This window comes from Tachysurus fulvidraco, chromosome 3 (genome assembly GCF_022655615.1).
Source record: "Tachysurus fulvidraco isolate hzauxx_2018 chromosome 3, HZAU_PFXX_2.0, whole genome shotgun sequence".
Taxonomy (NCBI): domain Eukaryota; kingdom Metazoa; phylum Chordata; class Actinopteri; order Siluriformes; family Bagridae; genus Tachysurus; species Tachysurus fulvidraco.
Window position 1 is genome coordinate 32,298,388 of NC_062520.1, and position 25,000 is coordinate 32,323,387.

A 25,000-nucleotide genomic window follows, 5' to 3' on the forward strand; every position below is an offset into this window, starting at 1 on the left:
AACCAGACGTCATCTTTATCACATAGTCAAGATCCATAAAATAAAATAAACATCCTGTATTTCAAATCCAGCACCGAAACGTCTCAGGTTGTAAATACACTCAATGAAAAAGGTAAATATCGAATGCTATCTGAGGTCGATTTTAAATGTACAACTACATAAAAAGTGACATTTGGGAAAACACATTCATTCTCTACCGCTTATCCGAACTTCTCGGGTCACGGGGAGCCTGTGCCTATCTCAGGCATCATCGGGCATCGAGGCAGGATACACCCTGGACGGAGTGCCAACCCATCACAGGGCACACACACACTCTCATTCACACACACACACACACTCTCTCATTCACTCACACACACACACACACACACACACACACACTCTCATTCACACACACACACACACACACTACGGACAATTTTCCAGAGATGCCAATCAACCTACCATGCATGTCTTTGGACCGGGGGAGGAAACCGGAGTACCCGGAGGAAACCCCCGAGGCACGGGGAGAACATGCAAACTCCACACACACAAGGCGGAGGTGGGAATCGAACCCCCGACCCTGGTGGTGTGAGGCGAACGTACTAACCACTAAGCCACCATGCCACCCCCCCCTCCCGAAAACATTTAGTCCAAAATGAATAATAACATTTTTTATGGAGGATTAAAATGAAAACAGGATACAGCGCACTCCAGCGTCTCACTCAGCGGCCATGTTGGGAGAAGAAAAATAATCAAAACACGTAAGAGTTTATTTATAAAGCGTTTTAAAGCTCTTCAGTGCTACGAGCTAATTGTCTCTAAAGAATTAAGGCAAGGAACTGAGGTTTTATTTCCTGTCATTGCAGCAAAATGGAAATCAATTAAAAGTGCTTCTGTAAGCTGCAGGCTTTTATCGCCGCCGTGGGCCGACGTGAAAGATAGACCGCTTCTCGACTGGAACCACCGTCTGGCCCGAAGAAATACGAGACCGTGTCTTTGCTAACCACTGACCATGAAGGCTTTTACGTCGTTTCAGCACAATCTGTGGTGAAGACTAAATGCTAGCTTTAGGCAAGTAAAGCAGTAGAGAAAAGAAAGAGAAAGAGAGATTTACAACATTGTAACCCAACATGAAGAAAATCCAAAATTTCCGGAAAAACCCAAATTTTTAACCCATAGCAATATAATTTACTATTAAAGTCTATTTTACACAATAGTCCTGTATCACAACACTTAAAATATAATGACCCTAAACAGGACCCGGGGGACCTCATGGACGTGGTGCGACCCATCACGGGGCACAACCACACACTTACTGTACACACTACAGACAATTTAGAGATGTCTATCAGCCTATAATACTGTACATGTCTTTGGAATTCAGAGAAAGCCCTGAAACACAGGAGTGAAGGAAGACACCATCTCCATGTGGTCTCTGAGGACAACAAGCTTCTAATCAATACACAATTGTCAGACTTTATCTGACCAATAATTCTCCGGTGTCACACAAATGAGGATCTCTTCTGGTTCTTTTGTCTGGTTCCTCTCAAGGTTTCTCATTCCATCTAATTCCTCACCACAGTCTCCTCAGTAACCTCAGGCTCGTTCATTAGTGATAAATACGAACACATTTAAATATTAATCTTGTACATTTTTATACTATATTTCTTATGTTGTGTTAATCTGCTTTGAGACCGTGTCCAATGTACAGTGACCTGGCAATGCCACAAACACTCGAGGCTGCAGACAAATGAGGACAAAATGCTGCCTTCACTTGGCCATAGAATTAATCGACCGGGAAACAGATTATTTCATTGCCTTAGTTATCAAGTTGGGAGGAGTCCTAAACTAGTCTTGTTCATGTTTATTTAGGCAGATCATCCATTCTATGCATCCTGTACATCTAAAACGTCACTATAACATCAGTAAGTTATTTAACTGAGGAATACGTGTTAAAAAAAAAGAAAGAAAGAAACGAGTATGGACGAATCTGACATCTTCTCTCTGAAAACAAAGCAAGTGAACGCAACATATTTGTAATTCTCAAGTATGAAATTTTGTCAGGAAGATTCGAAGGCGGGATTAAAAACTAGTGCTCGTGGTCCCTAAACAGTCATGTGACCTGACATGAGCGTCATAAAGCTTTTGATCAGGTGACCAGAATAGCAGTTCGATTTTTATTTATTTCTGTATACATCTTTCTCTAATATTTATTATTTCCGACACTTTTTTCCGACGTGATTTCTTGTCCTGATTAGCTGTGGATTATTAAAGATATCACACACTCGATACTGCACATACCTGCATAATTATAACAGTTATAACAGTTATTCTGATTAATCCATGAATAATCCATATTAATATTAATATTAAGTTCTGCTCATCTTTACACCTTTATTTGTACAGATAATTCTATCGAACTATTTTGAGTAAATTTAAAAGTTTACTTTTGTTCTACTTTTTGTGACACAGACAAATATACACTGTATACATATTGTTATACACTGTATATTATATATGTTAATATATATATATATTATTTACAGTGGCATGCAAAAGTTTAGGAACCCTTGACAATTTCCATGATGTACATTTATAAATATTTGGCAATTAATTAATAATTAATCAGTGCTCAGTAGTTACAGGTATTCAAATCAACAAAATGGCAAGGGTGCCCAAATTTATGCACCTGTCTAATTTGTTTTTGATGCATATTGCCCATTTTCTGTTCATCCAATAAACCTAATTTCACTAATGAAATATTACTTTAGTGCCCTTCAGTTATTTGACAGATCAAAATGAAATAAATTGCTGATCCAAACACCCAAATATTTATACATGAATATCATGGAAATTGTCATGGGGTGCCTAAACTTTTGCATACGACTGTATATATCTCTGAGAAACAAGCCTTCGGAACCATTTCCGAGTACCAAAGCAATCATTCAATGTACAGTACTGCTGTATTACTAGCTCACGATTTGATTGGAGAACTTCTGAATTCAGTCTATTATTATTATTATTATTATTATTATTGTTGTTGTTATTATTATTATTATTATTATTATTATTATTATTATTATTTAATAAATGCTTCCTCTTTGTGTATCCCCTATACATGTGTCTTTATTCCGAAGTTCATTTCAGACTACATTTTGGTTATGAAAGAAATGAATAAATAAAGACGAAAGCCGAAGCTAATTTATATGCAGGATTTGCATGGAGTGAGCTTTATATATTTAAACCCATTGTGGATTCCTAGAAATGCGCCGTGTGAAAGTGCATTAATATTCATTCTCTGCATACTGCTTTATTAGGCTCGCCGTTTCCTTCGGTTTGTTGGCTGGCTGTCGTTTGCCACAGCGTGCTCGAGGCATTCCAGCTGTCAGAGCTGAAGTTCTCCTCAGACGCCCTGCACTCCTGCACTTGTGATGATCAAAACAGAGAGACAAAGGAAAAAATGGAGGAGGAGAGGAGGTGACAGAGTTTTTTGTAGAAACTGAAGAGAATAGCGGAGGATGAATTATTTCTCCCAATAGTGACAGATTAGAGGGCGAAGTACAATCAGTGCTATTGTTATTACCACATTTGCTAGAGGTGTTTAAATAACTCTAGATATCATGATTTTCGGCTTGTGACCTGTGTAGAGCTTCTGGTCATTTTTTAAGGCTTTGTTTTAGTATCTTGTCCAAACCTTGCACATGAATAAGGATGAAGAGATGAAGTTGACATAGAGATGAAGTTTTCCTCCTTTTATTCATTCATTCATTCCCTACCGCTTATCCGAACGTCTCGGGTCACGGGGAGCCTGTGCCTATCTCAGGCGTCACCGGGCATCGAGGCAGGATACACCCTGGACGGAGTGCCAACCCATCACAGGGCACACACACACTCTCATTCACTCACACACACACACACTCTCATTCACTCACACACACACACACACTACGGACAATTTTCCAGAGATGCCAATCAACCTACCATGCATGTCTTTGGACCGGGGGAGGAAACCGGAGTACCCGGAGGAAACCCCCGAGGCACGGGGAGAACATGCAAACTCCACACACACAAGGCGGAGGTGGGAATCGAACCCCCGACCCTGGTGGTGTGAGGGAACCACTAAGCGACCATGCCCCCCCTGCAAATATTTACACTACAGTTTGTACCAGCAGTATTTGGAAGGTCATCACTGTATAACGTCCAGTTAGTCACTCACTTTCTCGATCACACACACACACACACACACACACACACACACACACACACAGAGGGTGGATGGCACTGACCTGCCACACCAGCTCCTCTGGGCGCTCGCTGATGGCCGACAGACACACGCTGAGGACGACGGTGTGAGACGAGCAGGTGAGAACGCTGGCGATGATGGCGTCCCTCATGGAGAACGGCAGCATGGTGTACACCACAAAGATGATGAACAGGAAGAAGGACACCTGCCAAGGATGAATAGAAAGAATATTAATTTTCCGAATTTTCAATTTAGGACCTGAGGAAATAAAACAAATCCAATATAGTCATGCTGTCGCTAGCTAGCTACAGTGCTTTGAGTAATTAGCATGGTACTAAAAGGGCAAAGGTGTAATTCTCAGTATGATGCTACCACCACCACCATGTTTCACCACACAGATGATGTACTAAAAGAATGATTTGCAATGTTGTGTTTGGTGCCAAGGACAAGAAGTTTCATTCTGATCTCACGTGACTCCATAACTGTTCTTCTGCCAGCAAATTACCCACCTCTTCATTTCTATCTGTCACTAATACCCTGCTGAGTGTCTTTTACACTCTTCGACTAAATAGAAGTACATGTGTACTTCACACTTAGATCCCATTTTCTTGGAAGGTGTTATAGTTACCGCAGTTCCTTTATACTAGTGGTGATGAGGGTTCAGTTTGCACCCTCTCCCCCTGTGTTGGGGGGGTTTCCATTATGCACTCCAGGTTCTATTTCCGGTCCCAGGACTTGCAGTGTAGGCTGATTGGCATTAAATTTTCAGTGTGTGTTTGGGTTAGAGTTAGTTGGAAAAGCTGCAGGTTTCGTGTGATACAGACGGCTACATGGGCAAAAAGTAAAGACCTTTTCAAATTGCTTTATTTTGTCTATTTCATGTGTGACCCTTTTGTCCTTTGTCTCAACATGCTCAGAGTATAATCAGGGCATGTGGGATGATGTAAGGCAGGGCAACATCACACCCACTTTAAACAGACTAAAACGTTTAAAGCACGTTCTGTAAAAGAAATTTTCTTCTTATATATATATATAATATTATACAAACCTAAAAGAATCCTTTATATAAAAAAATATACTACATATACAGAGTATATAAATACACAAAATATAGAAATAATTTTCTAATATGCAATCAACAAAAATATCCACAGAATTCTAATTATATTACGTTACAATCTGGTTATAAAAATAGGCAAACTATCATAATATAAAAAAAAAAAGTGAATTCAGTAAATCCATGAGTCACTTTGGACTTGAAAAAAAAAAAGTCTACCTTCTACCAAATGAATGAATATAAATGCATACAGTATGTAATATAAAATCCTCCTGGGAAAAGTTTTTAGCACCACAATAATACACTCACACACACACACACACACACACACACACACACACACACACACACACACACACACACACACACACAATATTAAACGGGCACAATATAAAAACACCCCATGAAGTTTTCCTCTCACTCACTTGCCACTGCGACTGCGTTTCAGCTGTCGGAGAAGAGTGATCTCATACGGAGCGGTCATTTGGCAGCCCATTATCGGCTCCATCTAGCTTCTCGTCGCATCAATCATGACCCGTGAAAAGTGCTTGTAAAGACTGCAGCTGTTTGGGGACTGACTGACTACTCAAAGCTTCGTTTTTCTTCCTTTTACAAGCAATTTCATGGTTGATTATAAAACAACAAGGTCAAATAGTAACACAATATACGGTTTGCTAATTATTAGGGTGATAAAGGCACGGTGTCTTAGCGGTTAGCACGTTCGCCTCACACCTCCAGGGTTGGGGGTTCGATTCCCACCTCCGCCTTGTGTGTGTGGAGTTTGCATGTTCTCCCCGTGCCTCGGGGGTTTCCTCCCGGTACTCCGGTTTCCTCCCCCGGTCCAAAGACATGCATGGTAGGTTGATTGGCATCTCTGGAAAATTGTCCGTAGTGTGTGTGTGTGAGTGAATGAGAGTGTGTGTGTGCCCTGTGATGGCTTGGCACTCCGTCCAGGGTGTATCCTGCCTCGATGCCCGATGACGCCTGAGATAGGCACAGGCTCCCCGTGACCTGAGAAGTTCAGATTTTTGGCTAAACACTATCTACATTTGATAAATTAGTAATGTGAAGGCGATGAGGTGGACCAGGAAGTACAAAGTGCTACCAAACCCATGACTTCCTGTAGGTGGTGGTACGAGTTCAGTTGCACTGGAAATGAGCCACAAATCAATGTGAATGCCACAAATGTCAGGTCTTGACTTAAACAGGAACTAAATACTGTAACTTGTGTGTGTTTTAGCTTCTCATTCCCTTCTCAAGAGACAGACAGAGAGAGACATTACTGAGAAAACTCCCAAGAAAGTGTTGCATGGTAGTGAAACGTGTAACAGAAAAATATATGTCATAAAATCCCTTAAAAATTGTGAAAGCTCCACATAGAGCAGAATAAAGACAGTTCATCATGTAGGACGAGTTTGTACCATCAGTACCAGTCCTCAGACAAAGCTTACAAGGTGACAGTGAGCACAAGAGTCGCCTTCGCACTGCTGATACTGACAAAGTTCTTTTCTTACTCATGCATTTGTGAAACCAATCACAGCAGCAGCACAGAATGGAAAGAGAAATAGACATAATTATTACGGTGATGCGCTCAGAACCCAATGGAGATGATCGCCGAGTGGATAAATGGATAAAATATGGGAAAAGGCAGACAGGCAGCAGAAGCGAGATGTGACCTCGATAATGACCACAGGAGTGGGGCACGAGCCGAGGAGGTCAGCGTACCCGCTACACGTAGGCACGCGGAATTAAAACAAACTCACTGGTTAAAATGCACACTGTAAAGACGAGGAAGGAAGGGCGTCTCGTCCCGGCCGATTTAATGATCCAGGGAGGAACTTTTTGAACCAGAGTTAAAAGTATTTCTACTAAACCACACACTGACCATGCAATAGACAATTTACCCCTAAGGACAGACCGTAACACCTAAAACACTATAATAATAAATTATGAATGCAACTGTGTGTGTGCATGTGTCATTTTGTGTAGTATGCTCCACATCATCATCATCATCATCATTTATATGCCATCCATGAAAATTCATTGCTCAATCCTAATAGCTTCACTGTCATGCCAGTGATAATAAATTAGACCTCAGTCCTCTGACTAATCTCACAGCTCGACTCACAGCTGACAACTTATTCATCTCGAAATCCTTCACAAATCTATCAGATCTAGCAGTAACGAATGGCAGTCAAAGTAGTATTCAAATTATTAAACCCACCAAAACCATGAACTATTATTATAAAGTATGAATTCATTTGTGGGTTTTTTCTGTCTTATCAGAGTTTAACGATAGAACATTTTACTTCAAACAACCTGACACATGAATGACAGCGAGCTAACGTCCCAGCTATTTACATAAAAGATGTGAATGTGATTTAAACCTGATCACTAGGACGATCTGTGCAGACTTTTGCCTTTGGAGAAAAGTTAAGTATCTGAGAAACGTGAGGACGTGAACACGCCGAAGCGCCGACTGTCCGAGTCTTTCTGATTGGGTTTCTCTTTTTGTCGTAATTTGTACCGTAAATAAAATCTGGTGATTAACTTTGCATTTGGAACTTTGTTCCTCACTCGAGAGATAAACAGTAACGACATCCGTCTGAGAAACGGCATCGGAAATCGGATCCTTGATTAAAAATTCTTCATCACTGCCATCATCATCATCATCATCGAACAGCACTCAGGGAACGGACCGGAAATGCTACGACTGCTGCCCTGCTCCTGTAACCTCCTCAGGAATATCTGTGATCTGCGTCCTTCTGGGATTTCCAGTCAGTCTGTTGTGGTGATCTTCATCAGTCTATTAAGGATCGTCAGGATGTTACTGTGCTTCACCCGAGCGTCTATAAAACCAGTAAGATGCTCGTTGTAGGTACTGTAAGAAGGCACAATATTCACAGTAAGAATCTGTTTCTCTTACCGTTTGTCGATGTTTACTTTAACTTGGCTAATTAATGCTTATGAAAATTTTTCTAAATATATTTTTTGTAAACTAGTTTTAGGACTGTTTTGGTCAACAGAGCGGGAGTCGAGTTTAAATTACGTTTCTCAGGAACTGAATGTCTGATTGATCGAGCTGAAATTTAGTCTACTGAATTTTACTGTTTTTTTTCTACCTGAACTTTTCTGTTATAGAAAAACACGGCCACCAGATGTAGAACGTCTAAATGTTTTAGCAAATTTTAATACAACATCAAATACAAACGCTGAGAAACGTATTAATCTGTAGTGTCACATGTAGAGCTTGGTGTAACTTGGCCGGAACTGGCCACTGGGGGCAAAATGCATATGATTCGAATGTGCTTTGTTTATGCATTTTGCTCTTTGACTTTGGGGTTGCAGTCTTATATACTCTTGAAATGAAAATATACCTTAAATAAATAAATAAATAAATAAATAAATAAATGAAAAAACAAGTGATAGATAAACATGTTATGGTAGAAATGGTTATTTAAAAAAAGCTAGCCGAGCAGGGGGTCCGAGGACAAGCCACGACTATCCTGTGACATCCTTTGCATATTCAAAATGTGTACAAGATTTAAACAAATTCACAAAATAAAACACTGATCTTTGCCGTGCACTTGATCATACAGTACAGTAGCAAGACGTGTTTTGATGGACTGTCTGCTTGGAACTGGCAGTTAATATTTTCCATCATGGCTTTCTTCATCAGTCAGAGATAAACGGCAACATCTTAAATGGCAGAAACTGTAAATTGGGTGTCATCTTCAAACAGCACTCTGGTAGATGACTGGAACTACTACGACTGGTGTAAAGATTATCTTACTGGGCCGCTTATCTGGTCAGCATTAACCGTAATCAGTTTCCTCTTGGGATTTCCAGCCAGTCTGTGGGTCCTACATGAGCTCATCCAGAAGCAAAGACAAAAATCCTCCAGCGACTTCTTCATGCTCAGTCTGTCTGTCATCGATCTCACTTTCACGCTTCAGACCCTGTTCAGCGTGTGTAATTTCCTGCTATGGCATAATAAGGACCTAGAAGTTGTTATAGACTTTATCTACAGCTTAAGCCTCAGTGGCAGACCTCTGTTTATGGCTTGTATGTGTTGGGACTGTTATGTCGCCGTGGTTTACCCCATCACATACAAAACCAGTAAGAAGCTTATTGTAGTTAAGAAGGCACTCACAATAACAATCTATTGCATTACAGTGGCTTATGGATTGGCTATAAGCATCGTAACATCGACGAGCACAACTCCTTTTATTGGCATGTCTTTAGTAATCGCTCTACCTGTTATCACTTTCTGTGATATCTCCATAATTCGAGCGCTGAGAAAACCAGATCCAAGTGGAAAGATCACCATCCATCCACAGAAGAAACAAGCTCTTCACACCATCTCTTCCAGCTTCATCTTGGCCTTCTTTGCCTACCTACCACCAGTGATCATTTTCTCATTTGGATGGCTTTTCCCACTTAAACAAATTGAGCTCTATTGTACTGTAGATTTCCTCGGGTTTTGTTTTAATTTGATTGGATGCTTTGTTATGCCTGTTCAGTATCTGGTCACTGTAGGTAAGCTCAACACTTTTAAAAACTGGTGGAAGAAGAAATTATGTATGTGATGTACAGTAGAACGGAGCTATTCTTTTTTGTACATTGGTTGAGCTTGATCTAAAACTTCTACGCTACAGTTTGGACCCCAACCCTAATCCCAACCCTAATCCCAAACCCAACCCTAATCCCAACCCTAACCCCAACCCTAACCCTAACCCTAGCTAACACCTCCTTACTTTGGTTATACATTGAAACTGTAAATAGTTTAACATTTATAACTTACATAATATAGAATTTATGCTATAAAATAGAACTATAATACTATTATCCTATATTAGAAAAAAATAACTATAGTAATACAGTATATTACGTAAATACGGTAGAATAAATAACTGTAGATAGTATGTTCATTAAAAAAAATCATTAAAATAATCCAGTACGTTTATTCATTATGTGTAAGTGAATAACTGTGAATTGTGTTCTGTTGTCTAGCAAGATTCATATCTCTTACAACAACAATCAAGATGTACTCAGATCTCAAAAGAAAAGGTCAGCAACAGTGACCATCAATCTAAATTAAACTAGTTACACATTTTCATTAAACTCAGTTAGTGTCAGCTTCAAGCTTTATATCAATGTGCTTGTTCAAGCGTGTTATCATTTTCACAGGGGGTTAGTTGTGCGCTGGATAAGTCACATACTGTAATTCTACCCTTATAACAAAATATGGTGTATTTGTTTAGCATTATTGGAAGGAATAAAAGGAATAAAAGGAATAAACACTTCGGTACGAAAATTCATTTAAACCAAAATGAACTGGTGGCAAAATACAATCACAAATGATATAACTGTGCACTAAAAGGTTACTGTGCCAATCAGGGGTTCAAGCCCCGGCACTGGCACGGTCACTGATCTACAACCTTCTCTGCTCCAGTTGCACTGTATCATGGCTGACCCTCTGCACTGACCCCAACTAACCCCTAACAAGCTTGGACATGTGAGAAGAATATGTGCTATAATATACATGACAAATAAATAAAGCCTTCTTATTATTCACTTTTTTTATGGATACAGTTTGTGTGTCACAACGTTGTTCAGTTAAAATAATAAAACTCCATAAAAATCATTGTCTGCTACAATTTATTTTCAGATTCCTAATTCTGTGATAATGAATTGAACAATGACACTTACGTGATTCGAATGTTTAACTTTTCAATTCGATTTAATAAATGACTTTCGGCGCTAAACAAAAACTGCCTCTGCAGTCGATCTGTCCAAATACATTAACACAGATGAGACTTTAATCGTGTTATTAAAAACCTCTGCACTTATTTCACCTTCTTCTTCTATTTCAAATTACTCTCAGATCCTTAGCTATTTAAGATCTTAGCTTTTCTTTGATTTATCCTTCTACAGTGACAATTTATTTCTCATTAAAGACACAACGTACAGAATGCACCCCCTCTCCTGTGTATTACAGGGCGATATATTCGTGGTATTTTTTTGTTGAAGCTTTTTGCATTAAACCATAATCCACCTTCTAGTGTTCCTAATAAAGTGTCCAATGGTAGATGTACTTTATTCTGGTCAGGATCACTGCTGATCTAAAGCTTATCCATGGACCACTAAGTTGTAAGGCAGAAATACACAAATAATACCATGGCAGTCCGTCAAGGGTCACACCATATACACAGATTCCTACATAGGGGAAATTTAACTTAGCCGATACACTTACTAGTATAATTTGGGATGTTGAGGGAACCTGAAGAAAACCCAGTCGGAGAACATACAAAACTCATACAGACAGTGATTCTTTATTCCAGAATCAAGAAGCAAGCATTGGATAAGAAGAGGTCTGGGTTCAACCCTCTTATTGGATAAGAAGGGGTCTGGGTTCAACCCTCTTATTGGATAAGAAGGGGTCTGGGTTCAACCCTCTTATTGGATAAGAAGGGGTCTGGGTTCAACCCTCTTATTGGATAAGAAGGGGTCTGGGTTCAACCCTCTTATTGGATAAGAAGGGGTCTGGGTTCAACCCTCTTTTTGGATAAGAAGGGGTCGGGGTTCAACCCTCTTATTGGATAAGAAGGGGTCTGGGTTCAACCCTCTTATTGGATAAGAAGGGGTCTGGGTTCAACCCTCTTATTGGATAAGAAGGGGTCTGGGTTCAACCCTCTTATTGGATAAGAAGGGGTCTGGGTTCAACCCTCTTATTGGATAAGAAGGGGTCTGGGTTCAACCCCCAGCAACTCTCTTGTAGAGTATTTTGGCCCTGTGGAAAGATGTTAATTCAGAAGCATCCAAAGTTTAAATCTGGGATAGCCAAGAAGTAAAGCAGCTGTTCCTCTGAATTCCTCCAATGGAAGCCACTTGTGGAGGTTTGAGCACCTTAGAAAGATTGTCAACTGGCTAGATGAGAGATGATCCACCGGATGAAGACCCTGGTGTAGACGTGGCCAAATGGAACATAGCTTGTTTATTCAGTCACAGGAACATAGGTGTAGTCAGGCAGGGAGTTTTTTGGCTTTTCAGTTTATCCCTAAGTTGTCCATGGGGGTTGAGGTCAGGTCTCTGTGCAGATCGCACAAGATCTTCTATTAGCACGTTAACACACCATGTTTTTAAAGACCGCGCTTCATGCACAAGGGAACTGCCATGTGTTTCATGTTTGAGATATTAAGTTCCAGTAAAGGGAAAGTGTAATGCAACAGCATACAGTAACATCAAATCCACTTGTGTGCTTCTAATTTTGTGGCAACAGTCTGAGGAAGACCCACACAAGGGTATGGCAGTCTGGGGTCTACAAACTTTTAGCTATAGTATGCAACCCAGGACTCGCTAGAAAGATTATATCTCAGTTGGTTTGGTAACATCCAGAGGTTCATTGTAGAGTCCCAGCACCACTGATATGCCAACATCGGGCCTTGTGTAAGGTTATTAATGATCATCTGCTCAGTTTTGTCTCAGTTGTAAGTCACTTTGGATAAAAACATCACAGAGATAAATGACATATCGTGTTCTTACTCATATGCATGTCACTTGGTATAAAAGCATTAATAAATATAAACTATATGTTAGTATGTCCCTAACATTCTAGGGACACTGCAGGAACATCTGCCTTGCATTCCAATAGGTTCAATGATGCTAGAAAATCTTACGCTGTATCTAACATAGTGAAATTCACCTCATACGTGTAGATGGTAAACATTAGTGCGACGGAGGCTGGAGGCCAATTTCAATATGCATCTCTAGTCTGTGTTCCACTGACATAACAAAAGTGTTAATATTTGCATCGGTAAAAACACCGGATTGATCTATGTCTGAGCTAAACCGACTTGTTTTACATACAGGTCGATGACTCCATCATTTACACCATCTGTTAATCTGAATGTGGCCATTTGTCTTAATATTCAACCTAATTTTGCACTAAGCAAAAGAAATCCATTTATTTATTTATCTATTTTTACATAATCCTTTTTCCATAATCAAAGATGTGGATCTTCATGAATTCATTATCATCCACTAATAGTGAAGCCACCTTGGAAACCTTCCAGAGGGACTCAGTGCAGCCTGCTAGTCTTCTGCTGAATGATAAGTCGTGTGCCGTAAGCCTCCTAAAGACTCACGGCACCTCTAGAACATATTTTATGGAATTTTGATTATATAAAAGGCCTTGAAAAAAAAATCATGAATGATTTGCATATTGCATGTTTCTAATTAACACATGGTCCTCGTCGGCATCCCAGATCTATTGATGATGAGCTTGTAAGTTTTTTTAAAGGCCGAGACACAGATGACTAATTCATAAACATGGTTTAATGCATTACATGCATTTTAATTGATGATTGTCATTTAGTCTGTGCAGCTCTCTGACCTTCTCATCAGTACACATCACTGAGTGAGTTAATGGTCTAAAGCTTCAACTTTGGAGTATTGCTGAAAAGCCAAAGGCAGCATGGTGGTGCATTGAGTAAGACTGGCAACTCACAGTTGTGTCAAGTTCAATCCTGAACTCTAATTGTTATCTGTATGGAGTTCCTAATAAGTAGAAGAGTGAACGGAGTGATGATGGATGCCTTCCAGCAGTGCAACTATTCATCAATGTATGTGTTTGGCTTTCTGCAGAATTTTTAAATTGAAATCTGGAAGGCACAAACATTGTTTCCTAATGTTCATAAATCAGGAAACTTAGAGCTCCAAAATGAACACATCCTCCTTTAGTGCACCGAACCCATGCCTTTCAATTCATCTTTAGACCACCCTCAAAGAACACCAAAGTACAGTAGATGACCTTTTGCCATAAACGTTGAGTGATCTTGCAGAATTTGTTCCCAATCCAGAAACATGCTGTAAGGAGGCGGCATACGGCTGGGGATCCGTTTGCAGCGATTTATTGACAGAATACACAGGCGAAGTCAGACAGGCGATAATCAGAACAGGCAAAACACGGATGTCAGAGAACAGGCGAAAATCGGCAACGAGAAACAGGCAAAGGGTCGGGGCGGGCAGCAAACAATCAGAAAGGTCAGAATCAATAAACAGAGACGAAACGGGAAGATCGGAAAACAGGTAAACGCTCAGAATGACTGCACTAGACAAGTCGAGACCTCGCACTGGTATGAAGTTCAAGTTCAGTTTAAATAGAGAGCAGAGATGAGGAACAGGTGGGGGTGTAACCAGTGTAGGAGGTAGCTGATGGGGAGTGTAATCCAGAAGCGCGCTAACACTCCGGGGACGCGTCTCTATGCTGACTGACGCTCGGGCGGTGTGTGTGGTTCGTTGGCCATGACACATGCCCCATCTGCTTGGAGGCCTGTAATTGCCACCCATTCATGATATTGCAGTTGACTTCATCACAAATGGTTCACCACTGTTCTGGTGATCGTCACCAGATGCTCAAAAAAATCTCGACTCCTAAGCTTTCTATTTAACAGATTATTTAGGATCTATGAACTAAATAAAAACAGCCACATGGGTGAAATTTACCGAACATCTTTGAAAGGCAGGTCTTCAAGCTTGAAGATCAGGTCTCCGAGCATTGCTCAGCTGGTCCCACAATTTTAAAGGGCACAAGGAAGGTATGCATCAAGAATCTTCTCTGTTCTGGCACCTGGTTGGTGGAATGAACTTCTCCTAGATGTCCAAACAGTCGAGTACTTGGCTGTCTTTAAATCTCTTTTGTAAATAAATACACTAGCCTAATACTACAAAACCTAACATCACAACGGTTTTCAGACTGGTGATATTCTTTGTCTGTGACCTAGAGAACTAGTATTTATGTCTTCACAGATACACTTCTGTACAGTTAGTCACTCTGGATAAGAGAATCTGTCAAATTCTTTAAATGAATTACTTGTTAAGACGTTACTGAAGTTCCACAAGTTAGTGACTACATTTGATGGAGGAAGATGAAGATGTCAGGTTGCAGAAGGAACAGTGAGACACACTGGTCACTTTTATTCACCCAGGACCTGCTACTAAGGTTACCATCGAGAAAGATTAATTTTTACACAAGATAATGATGTATGTGACAGATCGGACCTTCCACCATCCATGCCTCTCTGTTCAAACAGGTCTATCTGTCAATTCAGTAAATGTACCAGGAGCAAATGAACCATTTCTGCTGAAGCTCCAAAAGCTTGAAGCTTCAGGCTGCAGACTATAGAGTCGTGTTCTTCCATTTCTGTTCTGTTTAACCCTCTTTACTTTCTATTTTGATCTTCTACCCCAGCACAGTTTTGCGGAGAGGATTACGGCAGTAAGTGCTCCTTAGGTAAGTATTATGCACTAACAGGTTCCCAATAAGGTTTGTTCTTGTTTTCAGGTTGTAGCTTTCGACCTAAAGAATGTTTTCTCAACTTAGTGTTTTAGTGGCAAAATACATCAGTGATAATAGAGTATTTTTTTAATAGAGATCCAAAAATGATTCCATGTTAGAAGTCATTTTATGTGATTCATTATTTTCACCTTTAAAACCATCAAAAGGATTAAAACCCATTATTGCTATCGCATGAACGTTCATTGTTCTTTTGTCTGTACTTGAACTGTGAACACTGAATGAACTCTGAATGTGCTTGGAGCTCAATCAGAGATTCAACAGGAGATGAAAATGTGTCTCTCAGTAACGCCAGCAGGAATTGTCTTCTAAAACAATTGCAGATATTTCCTGTATAATTTTTTTTAAAGACTCTGTTAGTATTTACAGGTTAAACAGTTTAGAGCTCTGTTTATTGAGGACTGTCACGTTAATTTATCACATAGTGTAAAAACCAGCAAGAACCTCACAGTAGTTAAGATGGCAATCATGATAACAACCTGTTATTTAATAAAGCCTTTAATCACGGCACTACCAGTTGTCTCCATCTGTTAGGTCACAGTTCTTCAAGCCACGGAAAAAATATCCAACAGGAAAGAACATCCATCCATCCTCCGGAAAGAAAACAAGGTCTTCACACCATCTCTAATAGCTTCATCATTATGTCTCTCTCGTCTCTTTCGTTGTCTCTCTGCTACCATAATCGTTTAACCTAATGCTGTTCTGAGAAAAAGGGAAGCTTTTGTTGCAGAGACCTGAACAGATTCTGGATGTGTCATTATGTCTGTTCCACATCTGGTCAGTGTGAGTAAACCGGACAGTTAAGTTAGGGTTAGCTGGTGGAACAAATGAAGTTTATATGACAGTCATAACCACTGACCTGAGAACTAGATCTCGGTAAGTGTTCCAGGGTTTTTTGTGCCTTTTGACTTCTTTTAGTATTGTAGAAATCTTCTTAACCAACTCCTTACCTGTAATTCATATCAAAACATGTAGTGTGTCATACTGCATATAGTATAATTCATTCATTCATATTCTACCGCTTATCCGAACTTCTCGGGTCACGGGGAGCCTGTGCCTATCTCAGGCGTCATCGGGCATCGAGGCAGGATACACCCTGGACGGAGTGCCAACCCATCACAGGGCACACACACACTCTCATTCACACACACTCACACACACACACACACACACTACAGACAATTTTCCAGAGATGCCAATCAACCTACCATGCATGTCTTTGGACCGGGGGAGGAAACCGGAGTACCCGGAGGAAACCCCCAAGGCACGGGGAGAACATACAAACTCCACACACACAAGGCAGAGGTGGGAATCGAACCCCCGACCCTGGAGGTGTGAGGCAAACGTGCTAACCGCTAAGTCACCGTGCTCCCCTGCATATAGTATTAAATATCAAATATTAAGTCTTACTCTTGCTCATTTATTGGTACACCGAGTATGATGGGATGTGGCGGGGAGCAGATTTACTGTTCCCTTGTTATGGAAATTCCACGACAATTTGCCACTCCATCCGTCCATTTTCTGTACCACTGATCTTACACAGAACACCTTCGAAATAAGACCCGTGATCTGTGAATTCAACATAGGGAATAAAAATGAGAGTCTCCTGTACAGGATACAAGGATGGGGAATGAATAGAGTTTGGTTTAGTATTAATTCTAATATATTCACAATAGAAATATGTTATTAAATCAAAGTAGCCACACACACACACACACACACACACACACACACACACACACACACACACACACACACACACACACAACCACTGAATTAAACCTTTGCATCTAGTCATGCTGTGTATTTACATATCAGTGATTTAGTTCACCTTCGGTCATTAACACCACAGGTCCGCTTTCTAACAATAAATGAATAAAACAATAGGATAATTTACTGAACATGAACTTGTGAATAAAAGAACAATTTCCCAACAGAAAGGTCCATCCCTTGAATATCCCGACCATCCGATAGCTTTGCATAGTCAAAACGTGAACCTGATTTAAACAGGATCACTAAAAAAACCCTTTGATTTGATTTTTCTGCCCTTTCCACCCGAACATGCTGTAGCAGGATGTACACGTCGGTCCTTTTTGTTCTCCGTAGCTCGTAGACAAAACTAAACTAGTTTTTCTGTCTGATGAAGAAAGCTGCAGAATATTAAAGGCAAGCGATCGCGTCAACGTCTCAGAAATGGTAGGGAATAAAAGTGCCTCGTTATCTTTGAACAGCACTTATGGGACGGACTTTTACGACTGGTGTACAGAATACCCTACTGTGCCGCTTATCTGGTCAACAGTTGCTTCGTTATGTTTCCTCTTGGGATTTCCAGCCAGTCTGTGGGTCCTACATGATCTCGTCCAGAAGCAAAGACAAAAGTCTACCAGCGACTTCTTCATGCTCAGTCTGTCTGTCATCGATCTCACTTTCACGGCTCAGCTCCCATTCATCGTGTGTAATTTCCTGCTATGGCATAATCAGGAGTTCCAAATTATTTTAGTCCTGATCTACAGCTTAAGCCTCACTGGCAGACCTCTGTTTATGGCTTGTATCTGTTGGGACTGTTATGTCGCCGTGGTTTACCCCATCACATACAAAACCAGTAAGAAGCTTATTGTAGTTAAGAAAACACTCACAATAACAATCTATTGCATTACAGCGGTTGCTGGACTGACGGTCTGCAACCTTCCCTGGTTGATTACAACTCCTTACATAGCGAGTCCTTTCATGTTGGCACTACCCGTCATCACCTTCTGTGATATTTCAATATATCAAGCCTTGAGAAAACCAGATCCGAGCGGAAACAACAGAATCCATCCCCAGAAGAAACAAGCTCTTCACACCATCTCCGCCAGCTTCATCATGACCTCCGTCGTCTACATTCCACCAACGATCATTTTCTCATTAGGGAAACTGCTCTCGCTCGGAGAAACCGAGATCTTTTGTTGCATATCTCCGTGTGCGTTTAGTTTTACGACTGCTGGATGCGTCATCATGCCTATTCTATATCTGCGCTCTGTGGGTAAGCTGGACACGCTGAAGAAATGGTGGAAGAAATGAACTTTCATCTACGATCCTGATCACCGGCGACTAGAACATATCGCGCTTCACTGTTTGGCGTTTTAGTTCTTTAGGATATTCTTTAAGTGCTTTGCCAAAGTTCTTGAGGAGTTTTGTGTAGTTTAATGTATTTAAGCATATTTAGTAAGAAAATATAGAACATTTAGAAATTTGCTGTGTCTCCAAAAAAATTTGGATTATTTACTCATTTTGTCAGTTTGGTACTGAAACAATTCTACACCATGAAAAGCTTCATGTCTTCTTCTTTGTACACTTGGGGTCATGATGTTGTTTGAGAAAATATCAAGGACACTCTGGTGAGATGCGCCATATTTTCCAATACCTGAAAATATTTATCAATGAACAAATGATCATTTTTATATCATTATATTTTTTGTTCGTTATATTCAACGTAATGGAATGTTAATGAAACGGGTTATCTTATGTTATCTCTTAAATAACAGTTCTGATTTGAATAAAAACAATAAATATGTACATTATGGTGTGAAATATATTTTTTTCATTGAATTTTTTCATTCATTGCTTTTCCAACGACTAACAGCAGGATCAGGAAAGCTACTGAAATACAGACTATTACATACAGTACAATGCTCACAGTAACGAAGGTTATTAAAACATGGTGGTAAATATAATAATAAAAACTTTTATCTGTTTTGAATGAATAAAAGAAAAGGAAACAGCAGCTTTAACAGAATTATAGACCCTACTTTGGACCAGAATTCCACAAACAGTCAGAAACATCACATTTGTTTTCATTGTTGTCGAAATAACGTTTTGTCCTCCGCGGCTCTGATGATAGCATCAACCTTCACAGAGCGACTTCAGTCTGCAGGCCGGGTTTTAGGGTTTGTTAACATTCTATTTTATGAATTGGACCCGTAATTATTTAGGTACAGCGTATGGACTTGTCTGTAAAGATTACGGTAGAAATATCCAGATTTCAGGTCCGATCATGAAACAGGGTTACGTTGTTCCACCTCAAACCTCAGAAAATAAACAAAACTAGTCCCCAAAGAGTTTTTCTTCCAGCCTTTACACAGGAAACAAGGCAACATTGATCCATATACATACAGCTATTATTTATTCAGCCAGTAATCTCCCGGTGCCGTAGTAATCCCCCTCTCCCAATCTTTCTATATAACTTACAATAGAAATTGTGTGAATTTGTTCTAGCTCTTGGTGACTGCTGAGCAATTTTAAACCAGACTGGTCCACCATAAACTCTAACCCTGTCATTACACGTCCTGTCTGCCATTCCTCTTCCACTAAAAATGGTTATAGATTAAGCATGAGGCAGCGTAATTCCTGCCCCAATGTGCCAAGATTAGAGCTTGTTATATCTCCCATTTTTGACCATTTTATAACTCTAAAGCCCTATTCGGACGGGATTAGTTTTACGTGGGGACGTGGAGTAATGCAGTTTTACCTCAGGACGTCTGTAATATTAATTGGCCAATTCGCACTGGACAAGACGTCTCAGTAATACTAGCAGAAGTTGGAGGGGGGAGGGGTAACTCGCTTTACACACCACAGTAACCTCCTTGTCGTCATGTGCGTATGACGTTGCTTAATGTTTCGAGCGCCTCCATGCTTGCAAAACGTGCCAAAAACTACTTTTAAACAGGAAATGACGGAATTTTACCGTACATATTTACAGCGGGTCGATTCGGACGGGATCAGTATTACCTGAGGTCATTTTTCCGGACCTTTTACAGAAGGTAAAAGTCGCCGTAATCTTTACTGACATTGTCCGTAATGATTACCGAGATGGCGCATTCGGACGGGACTAAAATCACAGAGAAGCTCTGGTAATAATTACTTTACCCCCCACGTCCCCACGTAGAACTAATCCCGTCTGAATAGGGCTTAAGAGTCTAAACGAGGCGGTGAGCATGTGGCCCTGACCATATAGAAAGGTGAGACAATCTAGTTCCATCTTTAGATCAAAAATGTACTACAGATTTAATACTGTAAACAAAACATACTACAGACTTACAAGATCTTAAAAATTCTCAACTAAACAAAATCGCAAATTTTTAAAACTCGAAACATGAAGAAACTTTCAATGTAAAGTCTTTGATGAAAAAAATATCGAGCTCTGTAGAGGCATCTGAAGCACTTTGTACCGAGAAACAAAGCTCTGTGTCCATTGTCACATCCACTGTAGATCGAACAGCATCAAATTTTATAAAATTGATTTTTATTCCAAAAAATGAACAATAAATGTAATGCAGTGCTGACGTGACGTGACGTACGGCTACGTACGGTGACCCAGATTCCGAATTTGGTCTCTGCATTTAACCCATTCAAAGTGCACACACACACACAGCAGTGAACACACACACACACACACCGTGAACACATACCCAGAGCAGTGGGCAGCCATTTATGCTGTGGCGCCCGGGGAGCAGTTGGGGGGTTCGGTGCCTTGCTCAAGGGCACCTCAGTCATGGTATTGCCGGCCCGAGACTCGAACCCACAACCTTAGGGTTAGAAGTCAGACTCTCTAACCATTAGGCCACGACTTGCCCGTCATGTAAATTCATATCCATTTGTGTCTCAAGTCTCTATGTGCCTTAGTAAAATCTGCCATGATGATTGTTTGCCTACAGATTAAGTGACTGATGGTATAGAATCACACCATGTATGTGGTGATGTTGGCTGATAGCCAGAACTTTACAGACTCTACATCTTAGAAGAAGGTCTGGAACACACTTTTATTTAACTACAACACTAATGTTTTCATTGGAAATCTATACAACCCAATTAAAAAAAAGAAAATCAATAGACCCTGGTGTGTTATGTCTCTGGCCAGTCAGTGGCAACCTCATTCATCGCTTATATACCAACAGTAAAGTTTATGGTGCAAACAAAAGTTTAGCCTTTTATTCACTGTGAGGAAGAACATGTAGAAGTAGGAGAGCTTTACGTGTTGCATGGGATTAATGACCCTGCTTTAAACTAGCTGAGGAAAAAACTTATATTCACTGCTTATCTACAAGACATTCATTCATTCATTCATGTTCTACCGCTTATCCGAACTTCTCGGGTCACGGGGAGCCTGTGCCTATCTCAGGCGTCATCGGGCATCGAGGCAGGATACACCCTGGACGGAGTGCCAACCCATCACAGGGCACACACACACTCTCATTCACTCACACACTCACACACTACGGACAATTTTCCAGAGATGCCAATCAACCTACCATGCATGTCTTTGGACCGGGGGAGGAAACCGGAGTACCCGGAGGAAACCCCCGAGGCACGGGGAGAACATGCACACTCCACACACACAAGGCGGAGGTGGGAATCGAACCCCCGACCCTGGAGGTGTGAGGTGAACGTGCTAACCACTAAGCCTCCGTCTCTCTCTCTCCCTGAGATTATATTCAAATTGTATATTTTTCCAGGTTTGGACAGGAACAGCCCGTAACATGGTACCTGACCAACAGATTTGTGACTAACACCTGTGTTACACCACAAACCATCCCATTTGCATCATGTGATCTCGCCCTCTGAGTGCATTTCCCCTCCAAACCCTTTCATCTATCTGTCAAAATCTTCAGCTGAGTGGGTAATAAAGGTACTATTTGGTTAAAGAAAATTTGAGTTAAGGTTTTTTAACCTTTTTTTATTTCTGAATCATAAAGAAGGCAAAATAATGTGCATTTATATATATGCATTAAAATAATGTGCATTTATATATATGCATTAAAATAATGTGCATTTATATATATGCATTAAAATAATGTGCATTTATATATGCATTAAAATAATGTGCATTTATATATGCATTAAGCATTAGCCTGTATACACATCGCAATGAGTTTGAAAATAACTTTAAATAGCTTTAAAATAAATAAATAAATGATTCTAGAAAACTTAACTGAATCTTTATAGTCTGTGACAAAAAAAAATTGGACTGGAGTGAATTGGAAAGTAATGACCTCGGAATTCAGCCGACTTTGGAGCTCTGGTTTTTTTTTGTTTTGTTTTTTTGTTTTTTTTATAAAGAAGGAAATATAGCTTCAAAATATATCAAACTGATTTAATAATCTTTAATCTTTTTTTAACAAACTAGCTAAAATTGTCTTTATTTAGAAAGCTTGACAGATCACAGATCTAATTCACAGAACATCTAGAAACTAGACGTAGACGTTTGGCATCCCAAGAAACAACCAGATCCACTTAGACCCTGCTATACTAAAGAGGAGATGTGAACTCCATGTGGTCTTTTACATCACTACAACATTTATCAGACTGTATATATATAATCACACCCCCAGTGTCACCCAGATGAGGATGAGGTTATATAATCACACCCCCAGTGTCACCCAGATGAGGATGAGGTTATATAATCACACCCCCAGTGTCACCCAGATGAGGATGAGGTTATATAATCACACCCCACAGTGTCACCCAGATGAGGATGAGGTTATATAATCACACCCCCAGTGTCACCCAGATGAGGATGAGGTTATATAATCACACCCCCAGTGTCACCCAGATGAGGATGAGGTTATATAATCACACCCCACAGTGTCACCCAGATGAGGATGAGGTTCCCCTTTGAGTCTGGTTCCTCTCAAGGTTCCTTCCTTTACCATCTAAGGGAGTTTTTCCTCCCCACAGTCACCTGAGTCACCTCAGACTTGTTCATTAGGGATAAATACAAACACATTATGAACTAAATATATCTAATAATAATCTTGAATTTTTTATTATATTAATTCTTTATATTATTCCTTATGTTTACCTTCTGCTCTGTGTTTATGTTCCTGTAAAGCTGCTTTGAGACAAAGTCAACTGTAAAAAGCGCTATACAAATAAATATAAATTGAATTGAATTGAAACAATAATAAAAAAAAAAAACAATCCAAGAACACAAATATGGTGTAAATGGACTTTCTCCCGTTATAGAGCATTTGATTCTGCCTCATTATCTTTGCTTACTTCTTGTAAAAGATAAAAAATCAGCTGCATTTCTGTATCGTTCCCATGAGAGTTGAGTACGTGTAACTGACGTACGCCGTAATCTCTCGTCAGCAGTGTTGCTCGTCATGGAAATGAGCCAATTTAATTATTTTTGGAAGGCAAGTCACATATAAAGTATGATCATTTATTACATTTATTATGAATAGGAAAAATCTGCTGAGGTATAAACCTGAAAATAAATGTCAATCCTGTCCCAGAACATTGGCCTTACCACAATAAAGTACTGCTCACGCTCAGATAACAGATGTCAGTCTCTACACAGGTAATAAAGATTAATGCGTTATAAATAAGCCGTGCGTTGCCTCATTTATAATGCGCTTGTACACAGTAAAGACTATAAATCATCTGGAATATATTAATGTCAGATTTAACCAAAGATAAACTCACTAAAAGGGGCAGGACTTACTGTATAAGCGAATAGTTAGCACCGCTCACAAGTGAAGGTTTTAGGGCTTTACACACCTCACCTTGGTGTTTGGGCTCACCGGCAGGTTGGACCGTTAAAAAGCGGCGAGGTTTTAACGTTTGTGAGAATTTTAATATCTTTATGTTTGTCTTTTTTTTGTCACAGATCTCGGCAAAATCTCATCCTTGTTCGCCGGCATGGGATCCTCGCACCTGAATAGATCGTCATGGGAAAATCTTTCCGCATCCATAATCTGCCGGGAATATTTCGGATTTACGTTAATGTGGATCGTGCTTTGTTCCGTCTTTGTCGTACTAGGTCTTCCGATGACTTTATTATTACTCGTGGAGCTGATTAAGAAGTCACGTCAAAATGTGTCCAATGAACTTTTTAGGATAAACCTGGCTATGGTTAATCTGCTTTACATCAGTATTGCACCTTTCAGCATTTTGGACAGTCTGGTGTGGCATTATGAGATATTTGAGTGCATAAACAGTATCATGGATGCCTTTGTCCTGTGTTCCACACCTCTGTTTATGACTTGTATCTGTGTGGATTGTTATTGTGCGGTGGTTCATCCCATAGCCTACAGGAGCAATAAGAAAATCATTATTAGAGAAGCGGCATGTGTTATTGTCTGGCTGAGTACAACCTGTTTCATTTCACACAAATGCTCTTTAATGTTTACTTTCCCACCTCCTTTAAACTCCGGTCCTTTGGTATTCTCACTGCCGGTTATCACTTTCTGCTGTATTGCTACGCTTCGAGCGCTAAGAAAGTCAGATCCAGGAAGAAAAGGCATCCATCCACAGAAGAAGCGAGCCCTTGTCACTATCTTCAACAGCCTAGTTTTAACTTGTGTGGTCTACACACCACCTG

At 40.1% G+C, this 25,000-nt stretch overlaps 2 protein-coding genes across 3 annotated transcripts in view; one reads left to right on the forward strand and one right to left on the reverse strand.

Moving 5' to 3' along the window:
• The window catches only part of adcy2a (adenylate cyclase 2a), a 106,524-nt gene that overhangs the window by 44,683 nt on the left and 36,841 nt on the right, over positions 1–25,000 (reverse strand). For both annotated transcript variants that reach the window (XM_047811613.1, XM_027177841.2), the window contains exon 3: positions 4,269–4,430. In XM_047811613.1, coding sequence (XP_047667569.1) covers positions 4,269–4,430 — 162 coding nt within the window. The remainder of the gene's footprint in view (positions 1–4,268; positions 4,431–25,000) is intronic.
• On the forward strand, positions 17,773–18,712 carry LOC125140887 (lysophosphatidic acid receptor 6-like). The gene has a single exon (XM_047811614.1). It carries the CDS (start codon positions 17,833–17,835, stop codon positions 18,697–18,699), a length of 867 nt encoding a protein of 288 aa, XP_047667570.1. The 5' UTR covers positions 17,773–17,832; the 3' UTR covers positions 18,700–18,712.